The following is a 26,784-nucleotide window of genomic DNA, read 5'->3' as shown; positions in this document are numbered from 1 at the left end:
GCATGGTGTGAGACCCATCCACAGTGTGACCAGCTACTGGGGACACAGCGGGAACTTTCAAGGAGCTGAAAAGTTCTGTTCCATGAGATAGTGCTGATCACAAGCAACTTCCAAGTTTAAGCGAATACAATCGTCTCTCAGAATCAGCGAGGGATGGGTTCTAGACTCCCCATGGACACCAAAATCCACAGATGCTAAGGTCCCTGATGTAAAAAGGTGTAGTAGCCGGGCAGCAGCTCGCCCTGTAATCCCAGTACTTTGGGAGGCCAAGGCAGAAGGATCCCTTGAACCTAGGAGGCTTTCTTTTTTTTTTTAGAGACGGGGTCTCACTATGTTGCCCAGACTGGTCTCAAACTCCTATGCTCACGTGAGCAGCCCTGACAGCCTGATGGCAAGTCATAAAAGCCAGAAACAGGGCTGCATTCCATTTCCATGTGAACATAGGAGTTTAAGACCGGCCTGGCCAACAATGCTTTTGAATAGGCAATTCACAAAAGAAAAGGTGCAAATGGTCAACAAGTCTAGGAGATGTGCTCAGCTTAATTAATAATCAAAGAATTCAGGCCAGGCACGGTGGCTCATACCTGGAATCCCAGCACTGAGGCTGAGGCAGGTGGCTCACTTGAGGTCAGGAGTTCAAGACCAGCCTGGCCAACATGGGGAAACCCTATCCCTACTAAAAATACAAAAATTAGCCGGGTGTGGTGGCACACACCTGTAATCCCAGCTACTCGAGAGGCAGAGGCAGGAGAATTGCTTGAACCCAGGAGGCGGAGGTTGCAATGACCTGAGATCGTGCCACTGCAGTCCAGCCTGGGTGACAGAGCAAAACTTCATCTCAAAAAAAAAAAAAAAAAAAAGAAAACATTGGTGTAAAGTTTCATGACTTGGGTTAGACAATGGCTTCCTAAATATGACACCAAAAGCACAAGCAACCAAGGAAAAAAATAGATACTGGAGTCATAATAATTAAAACAGACGTGCTTCAAAGGACACAATCAGCCAGGTGAGGTGGCTCACACTGTAATCCCAGCATTGTGGAGGCTGAGGCCAGGAGTTTGAGACCAGCCTGGCCAATATGGCGAAACTCCATCTCTACTAAAAATACAAAAATTAGCCAGGTATGGTGGCAGACGCCTGTAGTCCCAGCTACTCGGGAGCCTGAGGCACAAGAGTCACTTGAACCTACTCCAGCCTGGGTGACAGAGCAAAACTCTGTCTCAAAAAAAAAAAAAAAAAAAAAAAAGACACCAGCAAGCAAATAAAAAGGCAAACCATAGAAACAGAAAATGTTTGCAAATCATATTTCTGATAAGGGACTGGGATCTAGAATATATAAAGAACACTTACAACTCAATAATACCAAAAGGCAAATTCTAAAATGGACAAAGGATTTAAATACACATTTCTCAAAAGATATAAAAAATGACCAACAATCACATCAAAGTGCTCAACGTCATTAGCCATCAGGAAATGCAAATCAAACCACAATGAGATTCCACTCGACACCCACTAGGATTAGATGTCTGCAATCAAAGAGTCAGATAATAACAAGTGTTGGTGAGGATGTGAGGAAATTGGAAACCTCGCACCTGGCTGTTAGTGGGAATGAGGAATGGGGCGCCCACTTTAGGAAGCCATCTGGCAGTTCTTCAAATGGTTAAATATAGAATTACCACACAGCTGAGCAATTCCACTCCTAGGTATCTACCCAACAGAAATAAAAAACATACGACCACCCAAAAACGTGTATGCAAACGTCCATGGCAGCCTTACTCATAACAGCCAGCCCACTATCCATCAACTGATAAACGCGTAAGTAAAAGTGGGCACTTCCACGCCACAGAACTGACTCCAGCGCGGGGCGGGTGAGGTGCTGATGGCGCAGTGACGTGAGCAGCCCTGAGAGTGTCCCGGCAAGTCGAAGAGGTCAGACCCAGGGCCAGTACAGGCCAGTACGGGCCAATCCATAACCACTGAAAGGAGAGCAGTGTTGCCAGGGGCTAGGTGACAAAATGTCCTGGAATTGACAGCTACCCAACTCCCAATCTACTAAAACCACTGAATTGGACACTTCGAATGGGTGAATGTTATGGCATGTGAATGACCTCTCAATAAAGCTATTAAAAAATACTAATAATCAGCATAAGGTCAACCTAATCGGTACTGACATGAAAAGCCATTGGCTCCAGAGGAAATCTCAGTCTGAGCTCCCTGTGGAGGGGCGGCCAAATCCGCGTGTTCTCTCCCGCCCTCTCCCGCGCAGCCGTCGCCCCAGCCGGGAGCCTGGGTCTCATCATTTTTCTTCGTATACTTCCACCCTGTTTGATTTTCTTCTTCTTCTTTTTTTTTTTTTTTTGGAGCGTTTTACTTTTGACAGTAAACACCGACAAAAATTCCTCTCCAGTGAGCCCCAAATAACCTCCAGCCTGCCCTCTGCCAGCTGAGCACCAACCACTGCAGACGACGCCCTACGCCATCACCCACTCACCCGTGCAAACACCCTGCAGTGCTGGCTGAGGGCCTGGGGCCAGTGCCAGGGACACAGATAACCAAGCTCAGAGTCCAGGACAGGGGAGAGTGGGGACACATGAGGGGGCCAGGCACAATGGCACTGGGCAGGCCCGGGGCTGGCGAGGGGTCCTGAAGAGAGTGCAGGCCACAGGCTGGGCACATGCTCTGTGGGCACTGAACACACCCAGCCCCTCTCCAGGCCCATTTTTCCCCCAGACCAATGCAGGCCTCCCACCCCTGGCCCCTGCCCCACACCAACCCCATGCACTCACCAACAGTACTCACCCCAGCCTCCTTCTCACCCCTGCTGCCCCTCCAGGACCACCTCACAGCAGCCCTAAGCCCCACTCCCCGGCCTGCATTCATGCCCTGACCCTCCTTCTTTCTTCACTGACCGCCTCACCTCCACTCACCTGCATCACCACGACTCTCCCTTAGAACTGTCCCCGCCCTGCCTCACCCACCCCAGGTCTCTCTCCAGGCTCCCATGGGATGGCAGGACAGCCCAGCCTCTATGAGCTGTCACAGGCCAGGCTTGGGGGGCCGGGCGACTGGACACTTACTGGCAGCTGGGCTGACTGTCTAAGTCACCAGCCCACAGCCCTCAGCATGGAGGCCTCTCCCACAGGGCGCCCAGAGCTCTCCCACCACAGGCTGCAGTAGCCTCAGCCCCAGAGGAATCTGCCCTGGATGGGGGACAGGGAGAAGGGGGGGTGGTTGAGGGGCTCAGGCAGACAGGAAGTTGTTCTGGGCGGAGCAGTGGCCGACTGACTGTACAGGGAAGACCGGGGATTTCCAGGGGACAGCCAGGGAATGACGTGTCCAGGGGAGGGTCTGAGATGTTGTGGGGTGGGGGTGAAGGTCACCAGAGTGAGGGTCAGACAGGGAGCTGTCTCTGTGAGAGGGCAGAGTGAGGTGGAACCGGGGCAATGCCACAGAGGGGAGGAGGCCGGGAGGCCTAAGCCAGGGTACCTCCTCAGTGCAGGGATCAGCTGGGCAGGGGTCCCTGGGTGCAGGCCTGGCCTCCCTGCCTCCTCAGAACCACCAAATGCTGAGCTGGGCCCAGAACGGGCCCGCAGCTGCTTACCATGGAGGGACTTGGGTCTGCCTCGCTGTCACGGGTTGGGTGGCAAAGGGGGCCGTGCCCTCTCGCAGTCCCTCCACCCCAGGGACGGGAAGGGCCAAGGCTCCTGCCCTCTAGCAGGTCCAACGGGCTCATAGAGGTCAGGCCTGGAGAGGTGTAGGGCACACGGGCCACCTCTGAACTCCTGCACGCCCTCCTAAGCCTTGGCCCGTGGCTCCCAGACACAAGTACCAGCCCAGCCCCTCCCGTCCCCTTGTCGCAAGCCAGGAGCTAAGGGGACTTGGGGTGCCTGGTGGGCTCAAGGAGCCTCGGCACCTGCCTTGCTGTTTAGCCACTCTCAGGCCAGTGCCACACACATGCGGGCAGCTGCACGATCACATGACGACTCCACTTCAGGCAGGCACCCCAGCACCCCCTGCCCCTCACCAGCCTCCACAACCAAGCCCAGAAGGCAGACAATGGGCCAAGACTGCAAGTGTGTCCAACACCAATCCTGGCCTTCAGAGGAGCTGAGCTTGGGAGGGAGGGCCCTGAGATGGGATTTCAGCAACCTCCAGCCATCTGTCTGGCTCACCCCTGGATGAATCAGAAGTAGCCCCCACCCCAGGAGGTAAAGAAAAGACATCCCTGGGGCCAGGAAAGCCTCAGCACAATGCCCCGAACAGGCTAGGGCACCCTAGGCAGCCCAGCAACCCGACCAGACCAAGAACTCCAGGAGGAAACCATTCTGCACAGGTCCCGCACTTTGAACAGGTCAGCTCAGAAACAGCTGTCTTGGGGCTTGCCAGGAGGGCTGGAGCCAGGTGGGCGGCTGCTTCCCTGCCCTACACCCCAGCACCTTCTGGGTGCTCCCTCCAAGGCAGGGCTGGCCATACACAGCATGAGCAACAGACCGCCCCCTCAAGGCCTCCCCAGGGGTGCAGGAGTGTCTCCCCTCGCTCAGATGAACTAGTCACACAGGCAAAGGGGCTGGGCACAGCACTGTCAAAGAGAACCACAGCAGCACATCCACCCTGCCCCAGAGCCGTCCATGGAGGACGCCTGAAGGAGATGAGTTCAGGGCACCATGAAACCTACCCAGCTGGGCAAGGCTGTGGTGGAGAGCGGCACCACGGGGCCCCAGCAGAACCTTTTTCCCTGAGCTGCCCTTGGGGGCAGAGCCAGCAAAACCAGCCACGTGGAGCTGGAGCCTGCTCTGATCGGTTCCGCCTGGGGCCCCCACCACGACCTTCCCCAGCAGCTCAGTCCCTTGCCCCTAAGCCTCTGCAGGCGGAGAGCCAATGCTGTGTCCACAACCGCCTGGAGCTGGGCGACCCAGGCCGAGCCAGGCAGCTGGGTTGCAAGAATGGCAGGCGGGTGCCAAGGCCTGGGCAGGTCCAGGGGCTCCCTGTGAGCGTGGACTAGGGCAAGGGGGTCTGCCGAGGCACCAAACAGGAGGCACCAAACAGGTGGGCAGGCCACTCTGATGCTCCCCTAGTGAGGAAGGAGGGGCCACCATGACCCCTAGCCCACAGCTGTCCCCTAGGGAACAGAGAAGGGGTGTGTAGGGGGTGCCCTGCCAAGGAAGGGTGGCAGCCCAGGCCCTCACCAGTTTAGGGAGGTGAGGAGAGCCGGCAACTATGTGACCCATTGCCAGGCGGCACGGCCTCCCCTGTCCCATGCAGAGGTGTCCCAAAGGAGGGGCAGGGGATGGTTCAGCCTCGACCCATGTGTCTGCTGGCCACAGACACCGGATCCTGGCCCAGACAGCCGACCCCGACAAGCCCTGAGCGCCCCCACCCGCCCGAGACCCACCCCACCCACCCGGGCCGCGCGATGCCCTATTAAGGGCATGGCCGCGGGGGCTCAGCGGAGCGCGCCCGTCCCTTCCCTAGGCACTGGCGGCCGTGGGGGGCGATCCAGGCGGACGAGGCCGGCGGAGTGGCCACGCTCGGGCCGGCGATCGGACCGCCACCGTGGACAACAAGGTGCTGGGCGGCTGGGCTGTCAGGAGCGGCCGGCCCGGCAGCGGGGCGGGGGGTCGTACCTTTGTACTTCTCGCGCACCTCCTCGTAGGCCTGGATGAAGTCCTGCTCGTCGGGCTGCGGGCCAGGCGTCAGCAGAGCGGCCATGCCGGCGGGCGCGGGGCGCGGGGCGCAGCGGAGCCTCCAGCACCCGGCGGCCACTCTGTCCCCGCGGCCGCGCGCGCCGCTTAAAGAGGCCGCCCCCGCCCCGCCCCCGCACCCAGGATGCCCCACGGGCGGGGCGGGGCCGGGGCCGCCGCGGCCGGACAGAGGGAGCCGCGTCTGGGCGCCTCCCGGCGGGCCGGTTCCGCGAGTTCCGAGTCCCGCACGCACACCCCTTCCCGTTCCCGCCCGGGTCGCGGCCGCCGACACCCGGAGTCCTCGGGTGGCCCCTGCCCAGAGGCGGCCCCGACCTGTCTGTTCCCCGCCGGGCCGGCGACCTTACTGCCTCCGAGATGCGCCCCTGCCCGCCCCCCACCTCGCTTCGCGTGTGCAGCTGAGAACTTTCCCATTGCAACACTGGAGACGACTGAGTCGGTATAAAGAACCCTTAAAACACCACACACAAGAAAAATTAAGTCCACATACAAGGACTGGAATAGCCCATTCACAGAAGGAAAAAATGCTCGGTGATAATTAAAACAGCTCTTTCCACCCATCAGATTGGCAAAGCTCCAGCTCTCCCCGCCTTCACCAATGTCGGCCACCGTGTCTGGGATGCCCCTGGCCGTGTTTTCTCCAAGCTTAATGCCACATGTCCTGTAACTGCAAGTCCCGCTTCCAGGAATCCGTCAGAGGTCCTAAGGAAACCGTCAGAGGACGCAGAGCCCCGGCGCACGGAAGGTGCTTGCTGCGGGCACAGCCTTTGCAGTGAGTACCAAAGGCCACCACAGTCAGCCAGGGCCTCAGGACCCCCCACACTCCTCCACAACTGTAAAGGTGATGCCGAGGAAAGCCCAGGCGTGGGAACGACACAAGTGATTCCCTTTCAAGTGGGAAGAAAGTGACTTCTTTCTTTAAAGTCCGCGTGTGCTGTGAAAGGCCCTGAAGGTCATGCAGGTCGAACCAGACCCTAGGGCTGGGGCTGGGTCCAGAGCGGTGACCCTCTCCTTCCCTCTTTCCTGCTCCCACCAGCCCCGATTCCTGTCGCCTGCAACATCCCCCTAGGGCTCAGCACCTGGCCTTGCAGCCCTCTCCTGGCCTCCCGCAGGGGCCTCCCTTCCCTCCGGCTGGAACAGGTCAGGACTCTCCAGCTGAAGCCTAGAGAGCTACGGCTCCTCCCTCTCCTAGCACACCCTGCCCATGGCCTCCAGCTCTAGGTCACCCACTTCCCTCCTGCCCTACCCCTTCCCCAGGCCTCTCGCAGGTGCTTCCCATCCTGGAGGCTGGGGCTCCAGACAACCAGGTGTCCCCTCCCTGGATGGGGAGCTACTGGAAAGCAAGGCCGGATCCTAGCTCAGGAAGAGGCTGGGGCTCCAGACAACCAGGCGTCCCCTCCCTATACACTGCTCCTGTACATGCCCACCTGGCCCCCATGGTGGCAGCCAAGACCGAGGGCCTTGTGGGCAGCTCTGCCCCAGGAGCCCAAAATATTATCCTTGTTGCATCTGGGCACTGGACCGTTTTAAAGTCAATGATGGACGCCGCAGCAAGAAGCCCAACCCCAGGTCTCATGAACCGCCTGGGCCGGCCCAGCAGGTGGCGCTGCGCCGCCTGCACTCACCTGGGATGCGCGAGGCCCTCCCTGACCCGCAGATCCCCCCGGGCCTCCCCCATCCAGTCCCAGCTCCAGCGCCTAGCACGCAGCGGGAACTCAGTCAACCTGCGTGTGCTAAGGCGGTGCACAGGCAAGGCCCTGCGCAGTTACCTGCGATGCGAATGACCGCCCGCTCCGCAGGGTCCAGCACACTCCCGTTGCTCCCAGCGCCACCCCCGCTGCGCCGGCTCCGCTGCGTTTTCCCAAGGTTCCAGGGCAGTGTGTCCCCGGGGCTGGGCGAGCCACTGCTTCCATTGGAGACATCTTCGGGGACTGCCCGGACCTCAGCGTCCTCACCCGACATGGCCTCCTGGAGGGGAAGCAGGAGGGGTCACACCTCTGCCTGTTCAGGAGTGGACTCTGCACGCCGACCCACCCACCACCTTCTTAATCTAGACACTGACCCCGCCCCACTCACCCTCTCGCCTGGACACTGGCACCCACACCCCTCCTGCACCCTGCTGTACCCACATACTGACCCCCACGCTCTGGCCCCAGGCACTTACCCTCTCTCCATCCATGACTGCCTCGCCCCCTCCCGCCCATTCCTCAGACACCCACGCAGTGACCCCCCCCCAGCCACTGGCCTCACCCTCCAGTCTATCACCAGGACACTGACCACCCTGGCCACCCCCACTCCCGCACATTGAGTGCCACTCTCCTCTCTTAGTCACCCACAACCTCCTACTCTGTCACCCAGGGGCTCAACCGGCACAGGACAGACCACCTTCCACCCTGTCCAGTGGAAGGCGAAAGGCGACTACCTTCACTCAGATGCGGGCCTCCACTGCCTCCATCCCCAACTGGACCCGCCTCTAACCCTCTAATCGTAGGCAGGCGAGGCCATCAAGGAACGCTGACCACTGCCCCCACCACTCCCCAGGTCATCAGGGAAGGACACCCAAGCCCTTCCCTGGACACCAGCAGTCCGCCTCCAAGCTGTCTTGACCTCTAGGACTCCCCATCACGCCACCCCACCTCAGCCCGCAGTCCCACCTCCATCTCCGCAGCGAAGGCCTATAAATAGCTACAGCCGCAGCGGCGTGGGCCGCCGGAGCTCTGCTGCGGCGAGGCCGGGAGGGAGCCCAGGCGGCCGCTCCAGCAGCCCACCGTGGGGGCGCGTACACCTGCACGGCGGACGCAACCAGGGCGCACGCATACCCACGCGCGCACACTTCCCAGCCCCCGTCCCCAAGAGCACTGGCGTGCGAGAGGTGAATGGGACTCTGTCTCGGCGAGGGTGGGCTGGTGTGGGGGCACAATGTGGGCTCTGTGCCTCCGCCCTCAGGCCAAGGGCTAGGGAGGAGACAGCGGACACCGAGCAGGGGCCCGCCGCGCCCCGCCCCCACTGGCTCCTCCACGGGCCGCCCTGGTTGCAGTCCCCGGCCCAGAGCCCTGCGGTCAGCCGCGCCTCCCCAGCAGCCTTTCCTGCCCACACCCCGGGCACCGCCCGTCCAGTTCCGCAGTCTCGAGCGCGCAGGGAGATCCTGTCCTCTCGATCGAGGGCAGGAGGGGGCGCGACGCAGCCCCCAGTTCCGTGTGGCCTGCGGCCGGAGACCCCCCCCCGACCCCCACCCCGCAACGCCCGCACGCGGCGCGCCTCTCCATCCTGGCCGTGGTCTTACGTGCCTGGTGGCTCCGCTCGCTTCAGCTCTGCCGCCGCAGCCAGACTGCTGGGGCCGGGAGAACGGCGGAGGCGGCGCAGGCGGGGCGAACCCCGAGCCCCGCCCCGGCCCCCACCCAGAGCTGCACCGCGCGGGCCCGGAGGAGCGCGAGCGAACGCTGCCCGCGAGATCGGGCGCCCGTGTCTGCGCGGCGCGCCCGTGTCTGCGCGAGATCACGGGAGCGGCGGGGCCGGTGCCCGCGCGGGACGACTCGGCCAGGGCAGCGGGGAGACTCGGCCAGGGCGCGGCGCACACCTGAGTCCCGGCTGCACGGGGCGGGCCGGTCGGCAAGGAGACGCTGTCTGCGCCAGCGTGCGCGACACAGGAACGCAGTGCGCTGGCCCCGGTGCGCTCCGGGCCCCGCCCCGCACCCCGACGCCTCCTCGGGAGCTGCAGACCCCGCCCCTGGGCCGCGGAGGTCCCCAGTCCCCAAACAGAGGTCGCAGTCGGAGTTCCCGGGGCCCTTCCGCTTGGGTTCACGTTCACGTTTATTCAAACAACAGAGCCGATTCAGGCGAGGTCTGGGCGCGGCGGGCGGGCGGCGTCGCCTCCCGGGCTCTGCTGACCCCTGGTGGTGGGGTCGGCCCAGGCGGGGACCCAGCCCAGCCCCCCTCGGCCGCTGCTGACCCCCAACTCCACACCGCCTTCTGGATTCCGCAGCTCAGGCGGCCACAGTTGGGGGCGGGGGGGCATCAGGCTGTGCGGAGCCAGGAGCCTGGGAAGCAGGAGGCCAGAAGGTGGCCCCTTCGGTTAAGTGTCTGGGGAGTGGCCCCGGAGCCCAGAGGGGTCGTCGGGGGAAGCCTGGGGCATGTGCTCGCAGGTGATGAGGTGGGTGGGCAGCGCCTGGGTGTCGTGGAAGATGACGAAGATGCTGGGCTGGCAGATGCAGTCCACCGCGCTGTCGTAGCGCAGGAGCACGTGGCCTGGGCCCCGCAGAGGGGGCGCCCGCAGACCGCGGCGGCCCTGCCCGTAGTCGCCGGTCAGCACTCGTGCCACGAACACCGCCTTGTGGCCATCGGCGTTGGGGGGCGAGTAGCGGTCCTGCACCGACAGGGAGGCGCGCTTGGCGAAATACACGCCCTTCCCGTAGACCGTGGCTGCAGGGCGGGACAGGGCAAGGTCAGGGTGGTCAGGGTGCGCAAAGCCCCCGCGCCTGCCGGGCTCAGGCCTCACCGTTGCGGCCGCAGAAGCTGCGGTTGAAGCCGTGGGCGCAGATGTCAGGCACTGCCGGCGCTGTCGTGCCATGGTACAGCACCTGCTCCACCGGGCGCCGCTCGCATCGCTGCAGCAGGCGCTCCCGGTACAGCTCATACTGCTGCTGCAGCAGCGGGTGCGACACCCGCTCTACCTGCGGGGGGATGGCCCAGGCCAGGATTAAACACCCTTCCTCCGCCCTGGGGCCCACCCAGGGCAGAACTGAGCCCGGCAACCAGGAGCCCTCTGTTGGAGGGTTTGAGGGAGCCCTTGTAGCCTCCATCATGCTCTGTCCAGCAGCAGACAGTAGCACCTCCATGAGACAAGTGACTTCAGAGGGCCTCTGGGGAGACTGACCCCTCCAGGGGAGTCTGATGCCCCCCTCCCCCCTCCCGTGGAGGTCTACAGGTGGGCAAACCCCACCCACTCACACCGAGGCCTCTGCAGAGAAGAGCTGAGCCACGGCCCTATGCTGCCTGCAGGACCTGACTCCAGCACCGGGAGCTGCCCACAGACCTCTCAGTGCTGAAAGACCCAGATGGGAGAGAAGGCCTCAGGTGACCAACCCGACAGTCAGCCCTGGGAAACACTTTTAAAGAAATTCTAAATAGTTTTTTTCACAGGGTTGCAAAAGAACACTATGTCCATTAAACAAGACTAGCTGCCATGAAAAGGAACTAGTCTGAAAACCAGAGTGCTCCTACGTTCAGAAAGGGACGCTGAGCTCACTCCAGCGGGGTGAGCCAAATGAGGAAGTGGTTCAAACTAAAGCCCCAGCTAGTGTTCTAGATGGAGTTCAGGAACTGACGCAGGGTGCGGAGCTAATGGAAGAGAAAGGAACTCCGAGGGAGCAGGTGAAGGGGCATGAGCTCCACTGGCCGGAGCTCCAGTGCACACAGGGAAGATGGCTTCCCTGAGCTAAAGGAACATCTTCAGATACACAAGATCTGTGAAATGCCAAGAAGGACAGTGAGGAAAGACACACCCCTGCCAGGGGCACCCACCTGCCAGGAAACCTCAACCCTCAGAGTGAAAGAAAACCCTGCAAGTTCACACACACACACACCCCGAGCTCAATATGCAAATGGGAAGAAATCTCGCCTTCTCACATTGGGTCTCTCACTGCAGACACCAGATGCTAAGAAACCATGGGGGGATATTTTTTAACTTTCCAAGAAAAATATTTTTTAAGAAGGAAAAAAAGCAGCAATGTCTTCAAATATCTGAGGCAAAACATATTTTGAACCTGAGCACTATATTCCGCCAAACTATTAATGAAGAATGAGGACAAATAAGGGCATATTAGGACACACGAGAACATGGAAGTTTATACCAACATCAAATTACAGTTGCAAAATACCTCCAATTGTAAAGGGCAACGTAAATTTAAAAGTCGGCCAGGCGCAGTGGCTCATGCCTGTAATCGCAGCACTTTGGGAGGCCAAGGCAGGTGGATCACTTGAGGTCAGGAGTTCGAGACCAGCCTGACCAACATGGCAAAACCCCATCTCGGCCGGGTGCAGTGGCTCACGCCTGTAATCCCAGCACTTTGGAATGCCAAGGTGGGCAGATCACGAGGTCACGAGATCCAGATCATCCTGGCTAACACAGTGAAACCCCGTCTCTACTAAAAATACAAAAAATAAGCCAGGTGTAGTGGCGGGCCCCTGTAGTCCCAGCTACTCAGGAGGCTGAGGCAGGAGAATGGCATGAACCCGGGAGGCAGAACTTGCAGTGAGCTGAGATCGTGCCACTGTACTCCAGCCTGGGCGACAGAGTGAGACTCCATCTCAAAAAAAAAAAAAAAAACAAAAAAGCAAAACCCATCTCTACTAAAAATACAAAAAGTAGCTGGGTGTGGTGGTGTGTGCCTATAATCCCAGCTGCCTGGAAGGCTGAGGCAGAATCACTTGAACCCAGGAGGCGGAGGTTGCAGTTAGCCGAGATTGTACCACTGCACACTAGCCTGGGCAACAGAGAAAGACACTGTCTTAAAGAAAATCATATATATATATAAATGTGTATGTTTATATAAATGTATATGTTTATATATATGTTCACATATACATAAATTTAAAAGTCAAATATGTTTGCCATCCACTCAAGGAGATACTCCCACTAAACAAAAGAATCTGTGCCAAAATGTGACAAGTGGGGACTGAGTAACCCAGTGGTCAAGCATGACCCAGAAAAAATAAAGTCAAAAAAACAACGGCCATTAGCCTTGAATTCTAGAATACCTTTTTCACAGAACACAGTTTTAATAACCAGGATTTCATTTCTCTTTCTATGGCTCAATGGTAAATATTTTTTCATTATTATAGTACGTCTACCAACCTATGGTCCAAGCATGGAGGCTTTGTGATAGTTACAGAAACCTTTACTACATAATAAAAATAATGTAACTGACCAAATTGAGATGGAAGGTGAGGAAGGAGGCAAAAGAGAGAGAAGCGAGGCCCATTCTCCTCCATCTTACCTTCTTGCAGGAAGGCAAGAAACAATCTCTAAAGCTGTCAAGTGAAAAAAAATATTCAAGTGTACCAGTTAAAGTCATAAAGGTGCTCACCGGAAGAACCAAGTACATATAATTAACAAAACCACCAGGATATGAGCTCAGTGCGTCTGGGTGGTGGTGATGCTGGTGGTGGTGAGTGGTGAAGGTGTGTTGGTGAAGCTGACAGTGATAGTGGTGATGCTAATGGTGGTGATGGTGACGATGGTGGCTATGGTGGTGGTGATGGTGATGGTGATGGTGATGGTGGTGGTGATGACAGTGAGTGGTGAGGGTCATGGTGATGGTGATTATGGTGATGGTAGTGAGGGTCATGGCGATGTTGTGATGATGTTGGTGTTGGTGGTGTTGGTGGTGATGGTGGTGGTCAGGTCTGAGGACAACCAGAGGTTCTTTCTGCATTTCTGACCAGCTCCTGGTGGAGGGTGATGCTGCTGGCCCCACGCACAACTTTGAGCATCAAGAGTTGAGAGTGCCCCACGAAGTGTTATCAGCACAGTGACCACAGCGAGCCTGGGCCTTTCTGTGGAGGCAGAAGAGCACCCGAACAGCACAAGGGATGCATTTGTGAAACGAATAATCCTCACAATAGCCACAAGAGGGCGTCACCGCCCATGCTCCAAATAAGGAAACTGAGGCCTGGCAGTGGTCCCATAGTCCCTGGTGACCCAGTCATGAGCGGCAGAGTGGGGACCCTCATTCAGGCCTATCAGATCCCAAGACCCCCACTCTGTTCCCTCCTGTTTCCCTCCCCACTTTGGGAACGCCCTCTGGGCAGAGAACAGGGCTGTCCCTCCCCACTTTGGGAACGCCCTCTGGGCAGAGAACAGGGCTGTCCCTCCCCACTTTGGGAACGCCCTCTGGGCAGAGAACAGGGCTGGGAGCCTGTCAGCTCCTGGTCAGCTGACCTTGATGTAGGCAAGAGGGACAGGCCACAGACTTGGCAAGGTGCTGATGGTGCAAGAGCCCAGGACGCCATGGGGCCAGAGAGACAGGGCATGGACTCACGCGAACGATGCGGATGCTGCTGTGGGCAGCGTCCAGGGTGTCGTAGAAGGCCTGCACCACCTCTCGGAATTCCCCGGTGCTCTCTGCCAGATGCTCCAGCTTGTTCCAGGGCCCCTTCAGCGTCTGCTCCGCCACTGATGCGTGGGGAAAAGGGGAGGTCAGAGCCATGCCTGGGGCACTAGCCCCTGCTAACCAGCCCACCCCACCATCCCTCAGTCCAGGATGTAGACTCACAGGTAGGGCCTGAAGCTGCCAAGGGAAAGGCCAAACTCTGATCCCAGGGGCCAGCCAGAAGTGCCACCAAGTGGCGGGCAGCACGGGCAGGATGGGCCCCGAAGCCACGGATGATGGTGCAGTCACCGCGCAGGGCAACATTCACACCGTGGCGCCGCTCCAGGCGGGCACGCAGCTCTGCAGGCAGTGTGCGGCGCCAGGGCCCCACTGTCTCCTCCCGGAGGTGGACCTCCAAGGCAGCCCTGAGTGCCCGGTCCAGCTCCTCCACATCCTGCTCAAAGGCCGAGTGCACCACCAGCTGGGCCTTCCCATCAGTCCCCGCATCTGGAGGCTCTTCTGCCTCCAACGGGGGCTGCTCCAGCAGGGAGAGGGCTAGGGCTTGGCGCAGGGCAGCAGACTCCTCCTGCTCAGCCGCCTGACCCTGAGGCTCCAGCGACCGGTGGAGGGCCAGCTGCAGAGCGGCCTCCTCCTCCAGCCGCCTGGGTGCCAGGATCACAGGCTCCTCCTCCTCATGCCCTGGGGTCGCCTCCTCCTCTGGCTGCTCCTGAGGCCCTTCCTCCTCCAGCTCCAGAGGCAGCCAGTCCTCCCCGTCTAGGTCTAGGCCCTCCAGGGTGGCCAGCAGTTCTCGGACCTCCTCTGGAGGCAGGGAGAGGCCACTGGGTCAGGGGCTGGGCCCAGGAGGAGTTGGAATGGGTGAAAGATGGGAAGCAAGTTTTTGGGGTACACGGTGGGCCTAAGATGGGTCAGTAGACAGATGGGAGGACAGAGCAGGGCAGGGGGTGGGGTCAAGTGAGGGCCACAGGATGTGCTGAGGGCTCCCAGGAAGTCCTACCTAGGCTCACGTCCTCCTGGTCACTACTTGTACTGTCTGGGGGCCACAGGGTGTGGGCATCACCAGGGAGCACTGGGAGGGCCTCGGTAGGGTCCACCTGTAGGGAGAGGACGTCAGGACCACTAGCCTCTGGGCAAGGGCAGAGGAGGTCTGGGGCAGAGGCGTGAGAAAGCGGAGGGCAGGGGTGGGACTCCATCTCTACCTCTTCAAGGCCTGTGTCCAAGGTGGCTGTGGCCAGGCGCTCTGTCCCAAAGACACACTGGAACTGAGCCTCCAGCCCCTGGAGAAGGCGCTGCCCTTCTGGGCCCAGGAGAAACCTGGCGCTGCCCGGGTGCTCCAGGCGCAACACATGGCAGCTAATGCTGCCCAGCAGGCTCCGCAGAAACTCCTCGGCCGCCTGGCAGGAAGTCTGGCCTCCACAGAGCTGCAGGGCCATGGCAGAGGTGGAGTTTGCAGGTTTAGAGCACAGAAGAGGTATTCTGAGTCAGTAGGAGGAGGGGGCCGAAGGTGAGGAGTCCTGAGGGGCCACTCACCCGAAAGCCAGTCACATCCGGTCCTTCAAGTGGGAAGAGAGCGACGTCTCCCAGGCCCGCAAGAAGGTCCTCATGATAGATCTGCAGGAAGCGCATCGCCCCTGGCTCCATCAGCAGCACCATCTCCGCCAGGCCTTCCTGCCCCGCCAGCTTCACGTGTCCTGGGCTCACAGGCCCGGCCTTCTCCAGACACCCCATGGCGATCTCCATGGGACCCACCAGCCCTTCTTGCCCTGGTGAGTCCATGGCAATTTCCACCAGGCCCTCCTGCCCTAGCAACCCCTTAGAGATCTCCACTGGGCCTGTAGACCCCACAGGCCCCACGCTCATGGGCCCCTCCTGTTCCTGCAACCCCACAGGCCTCAGGCTTACCAGCCCCTCATGTTCGAGAGACCCCATGGGCATTGAGCCGACTGGCTCTGCCTGTCCCAGAGACCCCATGGGACCAGTCCTCAGAGAGGCCTCTGACTGCCCTGATTCCTCGCCAGAGCCCGTCGTCATAGTCCCTGTACCTTGCACCATGGGACCAGTCCTCAGAGAGGACCCTAACTGCCCTGGTTCCTCGTCAGAGCCCATTGTCACAGTCCCTGCACCCTGCAGAGCCGTCACCAGCCCTCCAGTCCTCAGGATAGCATGCTTGGTAGCCCTAGGCCCCAGGGTGGATGGGTGGTCCCCTCCACTGGTGTTCTCAGCCAGCTCCTCAGGCTCCAGGACGTCGTAGTGGGGGACAAGGCTCAGCTCTGAGCCCTGCAGCTGGTGCTCCTGCTGCAACACTCGTTCCGCCACTTGGAGGAAGGGAAAGGACAGAAAACCTGTCAGATTTCTGTAGGAGAGGGAGGGTCCGCTGGGTCTGCCCAGCCCCCCTCACCTTGCCACTGTTGGAAGGAGGCAACAGTGCCCAGGGGCCCCGGCAGGCATCGCAGGTCCTCCAGGGGCCCCCCACCACTGCGGCGCTCATTCTCCAGGTACAGCTCCAGCAGCAGCAGGTCCACAGAGGCGCCGACCCCCACCACACGCACTGCTCGGGCCTGGGGCACCCGGGCCAGGGACACCGAGGACCCCTCCAGGCCCAGATTCTGGGCCTGCTCCTCCAGGACACGGACATCTGTGGGGAATGTGCAGGTCAGCTCAGGGAACCTCCCCTAGCCAGCCCCTCAACCCCAACCCGCCTCTCACCTGCCTCAGAAAGGGGCTTGGGCAACTGGACCAGAGCCCGGTCCGGCCGGGGGCTGGCCAAGGCACAGCAGGGCTGTACTGGGAGCCCCGAGGCACGCAGCAGGGCCTGGACATGCTGCTCCAGACGCTGGGGTGCGGTGCCAGGGGGCAGTCCTTGGAGCAGCAGGCGTGCAGGGGCTCGTGGTGGAGCTGGCCGCAGGCTCAGCTGGGCACCATGTAGTTCGTGATCTGCCTGGGCCAAGACCCTCTCGGCGTCTGTGGGCAGTGGCAGGGCAGGACGTCAGGCATCAGAACGTCAAGGCACCCAGGCTGCCCCTTCAGCCAGTCCTCTCACCTGCAGGCTCTCTGAAGGTGAGGATGCCCCCGCAGCCCAGTCTCTGCCAGCTCAACACAGGCCCCCCTCCAGAGCGTCGGCGGTTTTCAAAGTAGAGTGTGAGCAGCTCGTCGGGCACGGCAGGAGGCAGTCCACGGACCTCCACTGCCACCCCTGCCTCTGCCTCCGCCATTGCAACCCTGGGATGGGGCATCGGGTGGGTAGGGAAACAGCCCACTCCACCCCTCCTACCCCTCCCCAGGCCCCTCCGAGGGGTGCCCTCAATACTCACCCGTTATGGGTGGCCCCACACACGGTACTTACACTCCCTGCTGCCGCTCGGCAGCCTCAGGTCATGAGCTCAGCCAGGACTCCTGCGCCTGCCCCTCAGCAAGCCTAACTCTGCAGGGAGCAGGAAAACAAAAGTGAAACTGAAAGACGGAAGGAGGGAGGGAGCAGCTGGGCCCCGGGCGCTGAGGCCTGGTTACTGGGGCTCAGAAGCTTCCTCTCCTGCTGCAGCCTCAACCCCCAGATGACCAGGAGGTGTTGGCCAGGCTGGACCCCTCAGGACACTCCAGCCAGCCCAGTCCAGTCCACTGGCCCCATCTGGCCCACTCCAGCCCCTGGCTGGCAGGGTAGACAGGAGTGTCCTCTGGTGGCCCTCCACTCCCCTGGCCTCCATGGTCCGAAAATGGCCAATCACCTTCCCCACTAAACCCACCCAGGGGCCTGAGTCACTGCCCCTCACTCAGGATCTCCAAGCCTCTGTGTCCATGACACCCTCTGCATGACAAGTGCTGGGTCTTCAGGTCCGCCCCTGGCCAAGGCTGGCCTTCAATGCCTCCAGCAACCTTCTCAACCCTGCTCCTGGTCCCTCACACCTGCCAGCTGCTGAGCATAGGCAGCTCCCCACCCTTGGTCTCCAAGAGCGTGCATTGCAGCACAGCCTTCCTCCCGCCTTGGGTCCTGCCCGCCCATTCCTGCAGCTTTCTGTCCTGCCTGCACCTCCCCATCTCACACCATCATTGGCATCGTCACAAATAACCCCAGAAGGTGACAGGGTGATGGCCTCACTGCATTCTTTGCTGCCACTAATCCTCACCACAGAAAGGGAAACAGAGGTGCAGACAGGCCCACAGCAGCACCAGGCCTCAAACCTGGGAAGTGCCTTCAGAATCCACAATCCCACTCGCCACAAATCCCCGACATCACCCAAGCTCCATTTGTTTCCAGCCTTTCAAAGAGCTGTGGCTACTACTGCTCTCCGTCTCCTACTTCCCACTCACCCCTCAGCCCACCAAAACCCAGCCCCACCCCTGCTGCTCCTCCCTCCAGGGAGCTGAGGACCCTGGCCAGCCTTCGCTCCCAGCCCTGCACATGCCGCACCTCTGCTGCCCCGACCCTGGTCCCAGCCTCCAGAATCTCTCGCTAGGTAGCTAAGCTCACCTCTTAACTAGTCTCTGTCTGCCTGCCACTCCCATGGTGGGTCCTCAACAGAGGGGTCAGGGTGGGCCTTGTAAAGTGACACCAGCAGCTGCTACATAGCTCCGAGCATCAGCAACAGTAAAAACCAAAGTGCTGGGGGCTGGGCGCAGTGGCTCACGCCTGTAATCCCAGCACTTTGGGAGGCTGAAGCGGCTGGATCACGAGGTCAGGAGTTTGAGATCAGCCTGGCCAACAAAGTAAAACCCTGTCTCTACTAAAAATGAAAACATTAGCCAGGCATGGTTGCAGGTACCTGTAATCTCAGCTACTTGGGAGGCTGAGTCAGGAGAATCGCTTGAACCTGGGAGGCAGAGGTTGCAGTGAGCTGAGATCATGACATTGCACTCCAACCTAGGTGATAGAGTGAGACTCTGTCTAAAACAAAACAAAACAAAACAAAAACTCCAAAGTCCTTTTGAGGACCTGCCCAGCTGCACCTGACCAGACCTCAGTCCCTTCTCTGGCCCCATGCCCCCTGCACACCCTGATGCTCAGAGGGCTCCAGGTTCTCAGCTCTTCCTGCAGAGCTACAGGCCACTCCTGCCTCAGTGGCCTGGGACTGGCCCTTTCCTCTACTTGGCCTTCCCCACAAACCCCCATGGCCACCCCTCTGGCATGATCTCCCTTACTCTGCCTTTCTTTTTTTTTTCCCGAGACGGAGTTTCACCCTTTCACCCAGGCTGGAGTTAAGTGGCGTGATCTCGGCTCACAGCAACCTCCACCCACTGGGTTCAAGTGATTCTCCTGCCTCAGCCTCCTGAGTAGCTGGGAAAACAAATGTGTGCCACCATGCCCGGCTAATTTGGGGTTTCACCATGTTAACCAGGCTGCTCTCGAACTCCTGACCTCAGGTGGTCCACCCACCTTGGCCTCCCAAAGTGCTAGGATTACAGGCACAAGCCACTGTGCCCAGCCCCTTACTCTGTTTTTAAGGCAGATTTAACATAAATCTAAAGACACTTAGGGACTCTGCCTACACGACCCCTCCTGAAGCCCTTTACTCAACTTTGTACTCAGCATTTTACTTTATTTATTTAATTTTTTAAAATTTATTTATTTTTGGCCAGGCGTAGTGGATCACGCCTGTAATCCTAGCACTTTGGGAGGCCGAGGCAGGCGGATCACGAGGTCAGGATATCAAGACCATTCTGGCTAACGCGGTGAAACCCTGTCTCTACTAAAAATACAAAAAATTACCCGGGCGTGGTGGTGGACACCTGCAGTCCCAGCTACTTGGGAGGCTGAGGCAGGAGAATGGCATGAACCCGGGAGGCGGAGTTTGCAGTGAGCCGAGATCAAGCCACTGTACTCCAGCCTAGATGACAGAGCAAGACTCCGTCTCAAAATTTTAAAAAAAAGTGTTTATTTTCTTTGAGACGGGATCTCCCTCTGTGTCCAGGCTGGAGTGCAATGGTGTGATCTCAGCTCATTGAAACTCTGCCTCCCTGGTTCAAGGGATTCTCCTGCCTCAGCCTCCCAAGTAGCCAGGATTACAGGCACACAACACCATGCCCAGCTAATTTTTGTATTTTTAGTAGAGACAGGGTTTCACCCTATTGGGCAGACTGGTCTCGAATTCCTGACCTCAGATGATCCACCTGCCTCAGCCTCCCAAAGTGTTGGGATTACCGGCGTGCGCTACCATACCCGGCTATTATTTATTTATTTATTTATTCATTTATTTATTTTTTGAGACAGAGTCACACTCTGTCACGCAGGCTGGAGTGCAGTAGCACGATCTCAGCTCACTGTAACCTCTGCCACCCAGGTTCAAGCAATTCTTCTGCCTCAGCCTTCTCAGTAGCTGGGATTACAGGTGCACACCACCACACCCAGCTATTTTTTTTTTTTTTTTTTTTGTATTTTTAGTAGAGACAGGGGTTCACCGGGTTAGCCAGGATGATCTGGATCTCCTGACCTTGTGATCCGCCCGCCTCAGCCTCCCACTGTGCTGGGATCACAGACGTGAGCCCCCGCGCCCGGCCGGCATTTTATTTTTCTTAAAGGTCTCTCAAATTTTGTGAGCTTCTGCTTCTACAAAGGTAAATCCATCCCTGCTTTTCCCACGTTTCCTCTAATGGAACTCATCACAGGTTACCCATTATGCCGACCCTGGCTGCAGAGGGCACAGGCACCACTCACACCACAAGCAGACTGGTACAGTTTCAGGAATTCCTGTGGACTGGTTGCTCAGCTGGGGGTAACTTGAAACCAGCCCTGGTGGAGTAATAACACCATGGGCACGTGCAAAAAAATGCACCCCAGGCTTCCCCTCACTAGGTCTGGTTGCTAAACATTGCACCAGTGCACCATAGGTGCAGGACTCAGAGCGGTCTGGGAGCGGCCAGCCCTCCAAGGGCAGAAGGGCAGGTGGGGTCCGGGCCCTGGGTGGGAAGGCTGGCAGCAGGATGCACCCTGCCTGTGCCAGTCACTGTTCCCCCAAAAGGACTTGGGAGCCAAGCAGGGAGGCGGCCTGGCCTCCAGTCCTGCTGTATCCTCAAGCCTCAGCCCCTCGCAGCTTGTGAGGACGTCAGGCAGACAAGTGAGCCTTCAGGGTCTCTAGTGGGAAAATAAGACATCGTATTTGCTAGTACAACAGGGTGACTGTAATCAAAAATAATTTAATTGTACATTTTAAAACAACTCCAAGAGTATAACCGGATTGTTTGTAACACGAAGGACAAATGCTTGAGCTGATGGATACCCCATTTACCTTGATGTGGTTATTATGCATGCCTATATCAAAACGTCCCTTGTGGCCCATAAACATACACCTATGTATCCACAAGAATTTAAAAAAAAAAAAAAAAGGTCTCTAGTAGCAGGCCTGGCCGAGTTTGGGCTGATAGAGAAAACGGGGCAATTAAACCATGAGGCCTCAATTTGGGAACTAAACGATTAGGCTTCTTGATTTGGGATAGACCTGGATGAAAAGAAGTGAACGTTGTGTTTTAAGGCAGAGAACGGATGGTCAGTCCCGGGCAGCTTCAGCAAATCCCGCATTTAGGAATAAATTTCTTAACTACCGAACGGCCAGCCAAATTGGCCAGACCACACTTCTGCCTCCAGGGGTCTTCAGCGCCCACCGCCCGACCCCAGCCCTCGGCAGGCAGTGAGGGGCGCGGGCCTCCAGCCAGAGCCAAAAGGAACAAGCACGGGGGCGCAGTGGGTGGGGTCCGCGGAAGCCCCGCCCGCCCTGCCCCGCCCCGCCCATCCCCGAGCTCGCCCGGCCCCGCCCCCTACCCCGCCCCGTCACAAGGCCCCGCTGCGTCTTCCCAGCCGCAGGCGCAGGCCCAGCCGAGCGGCCGCCGAGCGGGAGCGGGTGCGGGTGCGGGTGCGGGCGCACCGGCCATCACCGCGCGGCCGCGCAGCGGACACCGTGCTCACCGGCCTGCGGCGCCCCGCCACCGGTGAGTCCCCGGCCAGAGCCCAGGAGCGCGTCCGACCCGCTGCGCCGTGCGGCCGGCCGCCCCCGCCCCCGCCCCCGCCCCCGCCCCCACCCCCACGCGGGTCCTGCGCATCCGAGCGTGGCCGCCTCGGGTCGGTCAGTTGGCCCCGCCGGGGCACGCGGCTGCTCCCGGCCAGAGGTGGCGGCGGTGGTGGGGGCGGGGAGCCGCGGCGGCCTGGAGCCGGAGGGAGGGGGCGGCGCGCTGCGGCGACTGCTGGACCCATGACCCTGTGCGCCCCCGGCCCGCGGAGGGCCCATCCGCCCTCGGTGTCAGTGCCACGGCCGCAGCCCCTACCCGCCTCGCCCCACGCCCGCTTTGTTCCCCGCACGCTCCGTGGTCGCTTCCATCCCCCACACACCCCCGCACCCCGCTGTTCCCGGCGTATCCCACTGGCAGGCACCGGCAGCCGATCGAGGCCTGATCCCCCCACCCGGAGCCCGGGGCCGTTGGGCCCTGTTGTTGGCTTCGGGGGGGTGGGGGGGCTCGGGCCCTTGTTGGTCACAGATGGCCCGGGGATTTCCTAGGATAGAAATAGCCGCCGGCTCCGGCCCCTTAAAGCTGCTTAAGGGGCGGGATGCGGAGGGGAGGGTCCGGGCACACCCCACACGTCCCCGACCAGACCCCAGCCCCCACGCGCTGAGCTCCCACCCGGGAGACGCCGGCAGCGGTGCAGGCCTCCGGTTGCTTGTGATAAACAACCAAGCCCCAAATCCCGAGGCTGGTGGTTGTCCCCTCGCCCGGCCCCTCCCCCACCCTAAAGGCGGCCTAGAGTCCTGGGAAGGCCCCACGGCGCCGGTCCGGTCAGGTTCCCACGCGCTTCTCCAGGCCCAGGCTCTGGGGCTCCGCACAGCCCGTGGCAAAGGTCACGGTCTTCCCTTTCTTCCCCCTGGGTTCCGAGAAGCAGGTGGAGTTGCGCAGGGCTGGGTCCTGACACTGTCGCGCAAGCCAACTGTTCCACTGTTTTTTGTTTGCCTGCTCTAGGGGCGGACCGCCGAACCCGAGGCCATGTCCCATGAAAAGAGTTTTTTGGTGTCTGGGGACAACTATCCTCCCCCCAACCCTGGATATCCGGGGGGGCCCCAGCCACCCATGCCCCCCTATGCTCAGCCTCCCTACCCTGGGGCCCCTTACCCGCAGCCCCCTTTCCAGCCCTCACCCTACGGTCAGCCAGGGTACCCCCATGGCCCCAGCCCCTACCCCCAAGGGGGCTACCCACAGGGCCCCTACCCCCAAGGGGCCTACCCACAGGGCCCCTACCCACAAGAGGGCTACCCACAGGGCCCCTACCCCCAAGGGGGCTACCCCCAGGGGCCATATCCCCAGAGCCCCTTTCCCCCCAACCCCTATGGACAGCCACAGGCCTTCCCAGGACAAGACCCTGACTGTGAGTCTCAGGAAGGGAGGGGTGGGGTGGCGGGGAGGGCAGGGGGAGGTGCTCGTGAGTGGCGCTGACCCAGCCTGTCTGCTCCTCAGCACCCCAGCATGGAAACTACCAGGAGGAGGGTCCCCCATCCTACTATGACAACCAGGACTTCCCTGCCACCGACTGGGATGACAAGAGCATCCGACAGGCCTTCATCCGCAAGGTGGGTGGGGGCATCTCGGAGGAGGTGGGGGGTGTGGCGCCCAGCGGATGACTCTGAGCGGCTCCTTTCCCAGGTGTTCCTGGTGCTGACCCTGCAGCTGTCGGTGACCCTGTCCACGGTGTCTGTGTTCACTTTTGTTGGGGAGGTGAAGGGCTTTGTCCGGGAGAACGTCTGGACCTACTATGTCTCCTATGCTGTCTTCTTCATCTCCCTCATCGTCCTCAGCTGTTGTGGGGACTTCCGGCGAAAGCACCCCTGGAACCTTGTTGCACTGGTAACCCCCAAACCTGAGCTTCTGGGCCCGGGTCTGGCCATGCAGTCCCACACGCCCACTCTTCCGGGCCTGGTCACCCTGGTTCTCCTTGTGCTCATGAGGCAGGGGCGGGCGGGGGTGGCACACACCCAAGGCCAGCGTGTGTCTCCCACCCACAGTCGGTCCTGACCGCCAGCCTGTCGTACATGGTGGGGATGATCGCCAGCTTCTACAACACCGAGGCAGTCATCATGGCCGTGGGCATCACCACAGCCGTCTGCTTCACGGTCGTCATCTTCTCCATGCAGGTGAGGGGCCTCCCATGGCTGGGCTGTGGCCGCAGGGGCCGAGCAGCTTTCCCAGGCCCAGCCCCATGGCCCGTTCCTCCCCCGCCTGCAGACCCGCTACGACTTCACCTCGTGCATGGGTGTGCTCCTGGTGAGCATGGTGGTGCTCTTCATCTTCGCCATCCTCTGCATCTTCATCCGGAACCGCATCCTGGAGATCGTGTACGCCTCGCTGGGCGCTCTGCTCTTCACCTGCGTGAGTGAGGGGCGGCCTTGGCCGGGGCTGGACGCTGGGCGGGCAGGCTTGTCCCTCAACACCACTGTGCTGTCACCTCCAGTTCCTGGCAGTGGACACCCAGCTGCTGTTGGGGAACAAGCAGCTGTCCCTGAGCCCGGAAGAGTACGTGTTTGCCGCGCTGAACCTGTACACAGACATCATCAACATCTTCCTGTACATCCTCACCATCATTGGCCGCGCCAAGGAGTAGCCCAGCTCCAGCTCTCTGTGCCCGCTCAGGTGGCATGGCTGGCCTGGACCCTGCCCCTGGCACGGCAGTGCCAGCTGTCCTTCCCCTCTCTCTTGTCCCCAGGCACAGCCTGGGGCAGAGGACGCCCCTCTCCAACCCTCCCATATGTACACTGCAGATACTTCCGTTTGGACCCCCTGTGGCCACAGCATGGCCCCTTTAGTCCTCCCGCCCCGCCAAGGGGCAACAAGGCCACGTTTCTGTGCCACCTCCTGTCTACTCATTGTTGCATGAGCCCTGTCTGCCAGCCCACCCCAGGGACTGGGGGCAGCACCAGGTCCCGGGGAGAGGGATTGAGCCAAGAGGTGAGGGTGCACGTCTTCCCTCCTGTCCCAGCTCCCCAGCCTGGCGTAGAGCACCCCTCCCCCCCACCCTGGAGTGCTGCCCTCTGGGGACATGCGGAGTGGGGTCTTATCCCTGTGCTGAGCCCTGAGGGCAGAGAGGACGGCATGTTTCAGGGGAGGGGGCAGCCTTCCTCTCAATCTGCTGTCAGTGAAATTCCAATAAATGGGATTTGCTCTCTGCCTTCCCTTGGTCACTCTTCTCCCTGCCACTTTCAACATGAAGTCGGGAGGGGCTCCAGGCCTTCCCTGCTGATGGGGACACAGGACCAGAAATGAAGGTGGAGGTTAACACAGTGCCAAGCCTCTGCCCACACGCAACTACGTAAGGTGTGTGTTGAGTTCCTGACTGATGGACAGAGGCCCTGGGGTGCTCAGAGTGAGCTCAGCCTGTGCTGGGGTACCCTGATGGTAAGTGGGCTGGCTGTGTCTACCAGGTGCTCCCTGGAGATGGCACGGTGTAGCCCTCTCACTCTTCTGTCGCCTGGGCCAGCGGCACAGGTCACTGGCCTGCCCCAGGGCAGCCTGCCATGCTCCTCGGGTGCTCCCTGGGCCTCCCCGGCTCTGTGCAGTCCATCTGTGTGGGCACCCTGATATTCTGCCCAGGCCTGCCTCACACAGAGGTCCCTGCCTCTCTCCAGCCTCCCCATGAGAAACGCAGGCCGGAGGTCCCGTCCAAAAGCTGGACAGAGACTGAGGGCTCAGCCATTTGGGCCCGTTGGCTTGCCCAGGCCCGGTCTTTTGGAGCCCTCAGCCCCAGCCTGTACTGCGTTTCCTGCCCTGTGATGCCTGCTACTTCTGCAGGGGATCCCTCCACTGCGTGGGACCTGGCTGCGTGTGAGCCGTGCTGAGCTCTCACACCCCGCGGCTCCAGGCCAAGAGGCAACTTTGGACTTGGACATTCCCACTGCAGCCTTGAGGCTCTCCATGCAGCGAGGCCTGAGGATCTCTCAAGGCCCCTCCCCACCACCCAGTCAGTCCCCTTAGCACCTCCATGTACGAAGCCGGCGCCACCCTGATATCCGTGGCCACCACAGCTGTGGGCTGCCCAGGGCTTGGCTCATCCTTCCTGAAACCTCCTCCTGCATTATCTCCAAGCCAGAGCAGGGCTGCCCCGCTTCCCTCACCCTCCCAACTTCCCCTGCCTCACCTGGCCGCCTTGCCTGCCCCACCCTCCACCAGGACCCTAGCGGTGTGTTTCTGAAACATCTATCTCGTCCATTGCACTACCCACTTCCTAAAACCCTCAGTGGTGCCCTCAGGATGAAGTCCACGCTCCTTAGCCTGGTACACGGCCCCTGCCATCTGTCCACTGGTGGCTCCAGCTGCCCTCCTGCTGTCCCCTTGCCTCTCAGCCCAGGGCCCTGACCCTGCACAACCTGAGTCAGTGTGCTCCCTGCTGCAGCCCCCTACAGCGTGGGGGGACACGCTGCCTTCCCAGCCACGCGGCCACTTCCTGGAGTCCACATTGCCCTCTGCAGCGGCTAATCACATGCTGAACAGCAAGTGGGCCACACGGCTCCCCCTTCCCCCACTTCCCCTTCCAGCCGTTTCCTGAGCAGGTACAGTTCCTCCTCTAGGTGCCCGCCTGTGCTCCAGCATGCTGAGGAGGAGAAAGAACCCGCCTAGTTCTATATCCCAGACCCCTCAAGATTTTATACGAAAGAGTAGAGTAAAGTGTTTATGTGGCTAACAAGAACGTCAGTGCAGGGGCAGGGGGTGGTCTCAGGAATAACTGCCAAGTGAAATGTGGCAGGACAGTGTTTTCTTGAGGAGTTCGAGACAGACACAAACTCCGGGCTGAGAGGGAGAGGCTTTAGTGAGGGTCCCTGGGGAATGGGGCAGGGCCAGGGGGCCGGAGGATCTACAGCAAAGACCCCCACCACCAGAGAGAAGGGCAGGGCTGAACACAGGAGGGCTTGGGCCTATCCTGCAGGTGTAGGGCACTCGGGCAGGGGCCACAGCTGGGTTTGTGTTTAGGAAGAGTCTGGCAAGAGACTGTACAGGGGAAGCCATGGGGGCTGTGAACA

The 26,784-nt window shown here is 60.2% G+C and overlaps 3 protein-coding genes across 11 annotated transcripts in view; 1 reads left to right on the top strand and 2 right to left on the bottom strand.

The window, feature by feature from the left end:
* The window catches only part of LOC105488470 (plectin), a 62,246-nt gene extending 53,105 nt beyond the window's left edge, over window positions 1–9,141 (bottom strand). For 3 of the 7 annotated variants that reach the window (XM_071067617.1, XM_071067618.1, XM_071067619.1), the window contains exon 1: window positions 7,469–7,667. In XM_071067617.1, coding sequence (XP_070923718.1) covers window positions 7,469–7,661 — 193 coding nt within the window. In that variant the 5' untranslated portion in view covers window positions 7,662–7,667. Of the gene's footprint in view, window positions 1–5,624; window positions 5,774–7,468; window positions 7,668–8,986 lie in introns of those variants that run through there. The other 4 variants (XM_011752564.3, XM_011752567.3, XM_011752574.3 and 1 more) reach the window with 2 other exon arrangements.
* Window positions 9,142–9,409: 268 nt separating this feature from the next.
* LOC105488473 (poly(ADP-ribose) polymerase family member 10) lies at window positions 9,410–18,662 on the bottom strand. 3 transcript variants are annotated; one of them, XM_011752582.3, is made up of 12 exons: window positions 18,565–18,662; window positions 17,151–17,228; window positions 16,848–17,026; window positions 16,514–16,768; window positions 16,206–16,442; window positions 15,338–16,122; window positions 15,007–15,228; window positions 14,805–14,901; window positions 13,973–14,608; window positions 13,739–13,872; window positions 10,195–10,369; window positions 9,410–10,118 (listed from the first exon to the last, which is right to left on the bottom strand). In XM_011752582.3, exons 3-12 carry the CDS (start codon window positions 17,017–17,019, stop codon window positions 9,772–9,774), a joined length of 3,060 nt encoding a protein of 1,019 aa, XP_011750884.2. In that variant the 5' UTR covers window positions 17,020–17,026; window positions 17,151–17,228; window positions 18,565–18,662; the 3' UTR covers window positions 9,410–9,771. The 3 variants fall into 3 exon arrangements, with proteins under 3 accessions (XP_011750884.2, XP_011750886.2, XP_011750888.2); XM_011752584.3 differs by lacking the exon at window positions 10,195–10,369 and having other exon boundaries at window positions 9,865–10,118; XM_011752586.2 differs by lacking the exons at window positions 9,410–10,118; window positions 10,195–10,369 and adding an exon at window positions 13,065–13,253.
* A 2,902-nt stretch (window positions 18,663–21,564) lies between these two features.
* Window positions 21,565–24,939, top strand: LOC105488476 (glutamate ionotropic receptor NMDA type subunit associated protein 1). Its single transcript, XM_011752588.3, has 7 exons — window positions 21,565–21,721; window positions 22,742–23,144; window positions 23,234–23,346; window positions 23,420–23,620; window positions 23,779–23,907; window positions 23,999–24,142; window positions 24,225–24,939. The coding sequence occupies exons 2-7, from the start codon at window positions 22,766–22,768 to the stop codon at window positions 24,372–24,374; spliced, it is 1,116 nt and encodes a 371-aa protein (XP_011750890.1). The 5' UTR covers window positions 21,565–21,721; window positions 22,742–22,765; the 3' UTR covers window positions 24,375–24,939.
* The last annotated feature ends 1,845 nt before the right edge of the window (window positions 24,940–26,784 follow it).

This window comes from Macaca nemestrina, chromosome 8 (genome assembly GCF_043159975.1).
Source record: "Macaca nemestrina isolate mMacNem1 chromosome 8, mMacNem.hap1, whole genome shotgun sequence".
NCBI lineage: Eukaryota > Metazoa > Chordata > Mammalia > Primates > Cercopithecidae > Macaca > Macaca nemestrina.
The sequence above is the reverse complement of the archived record's forward strand: the minus strand, read 5'-3'. Positions and strand labels throughout refer to the sequence as shown.

Excerpts from the sequence above, each read along its gene's own strand:
- LOC105488476 (XM_011752588.3), top strand. The coding sequence starts at position 22,766 with ATGTCCCATGAAAAGAGTTTTTTGGTGTCTGGGGACAACTATCCTCCC. Across the intron at positions 23,908-23,998 it reads TCGTCATCTTCTCCATGCAG|ACCCGCTACGACTTCACCTC; the intron begins GTGAGGGGCCTC and ends CCCCGCCTGCAG. Across the intron at positions 24,143-24,224 it reads GCGCTCTGCTCTTCACCTGC|TTCCTGGCAGTGGACACCCA; the intron begins GTGAGTGAGGGG and ends TGTCACCTCCAG.
- LOC105488473 (XM_011752582.3), bottom strand. The coding sequence starts at position 17,019 with ATGGCGGAGGCAGAGGCAGGGGTGGCAGTGGAGGTCCGTGGACTGCCT. Across the intron at positions 13,873-13,972 it reads GGCAGCTTCAGGCCCTACCT|TGGCGGAGCAGACGCTGAAG; the intron begins GTGAGTCTACAT and ends CCCACGCATCAG. Across the intron at positions 10,119-10,194 it reads CAGCTTCTGCGGCCGCAACG|CCACGGTCTACGGGAAGGGC; the intron begins GTGAGGCCTGAG and ends CCCGCCCTGCAG.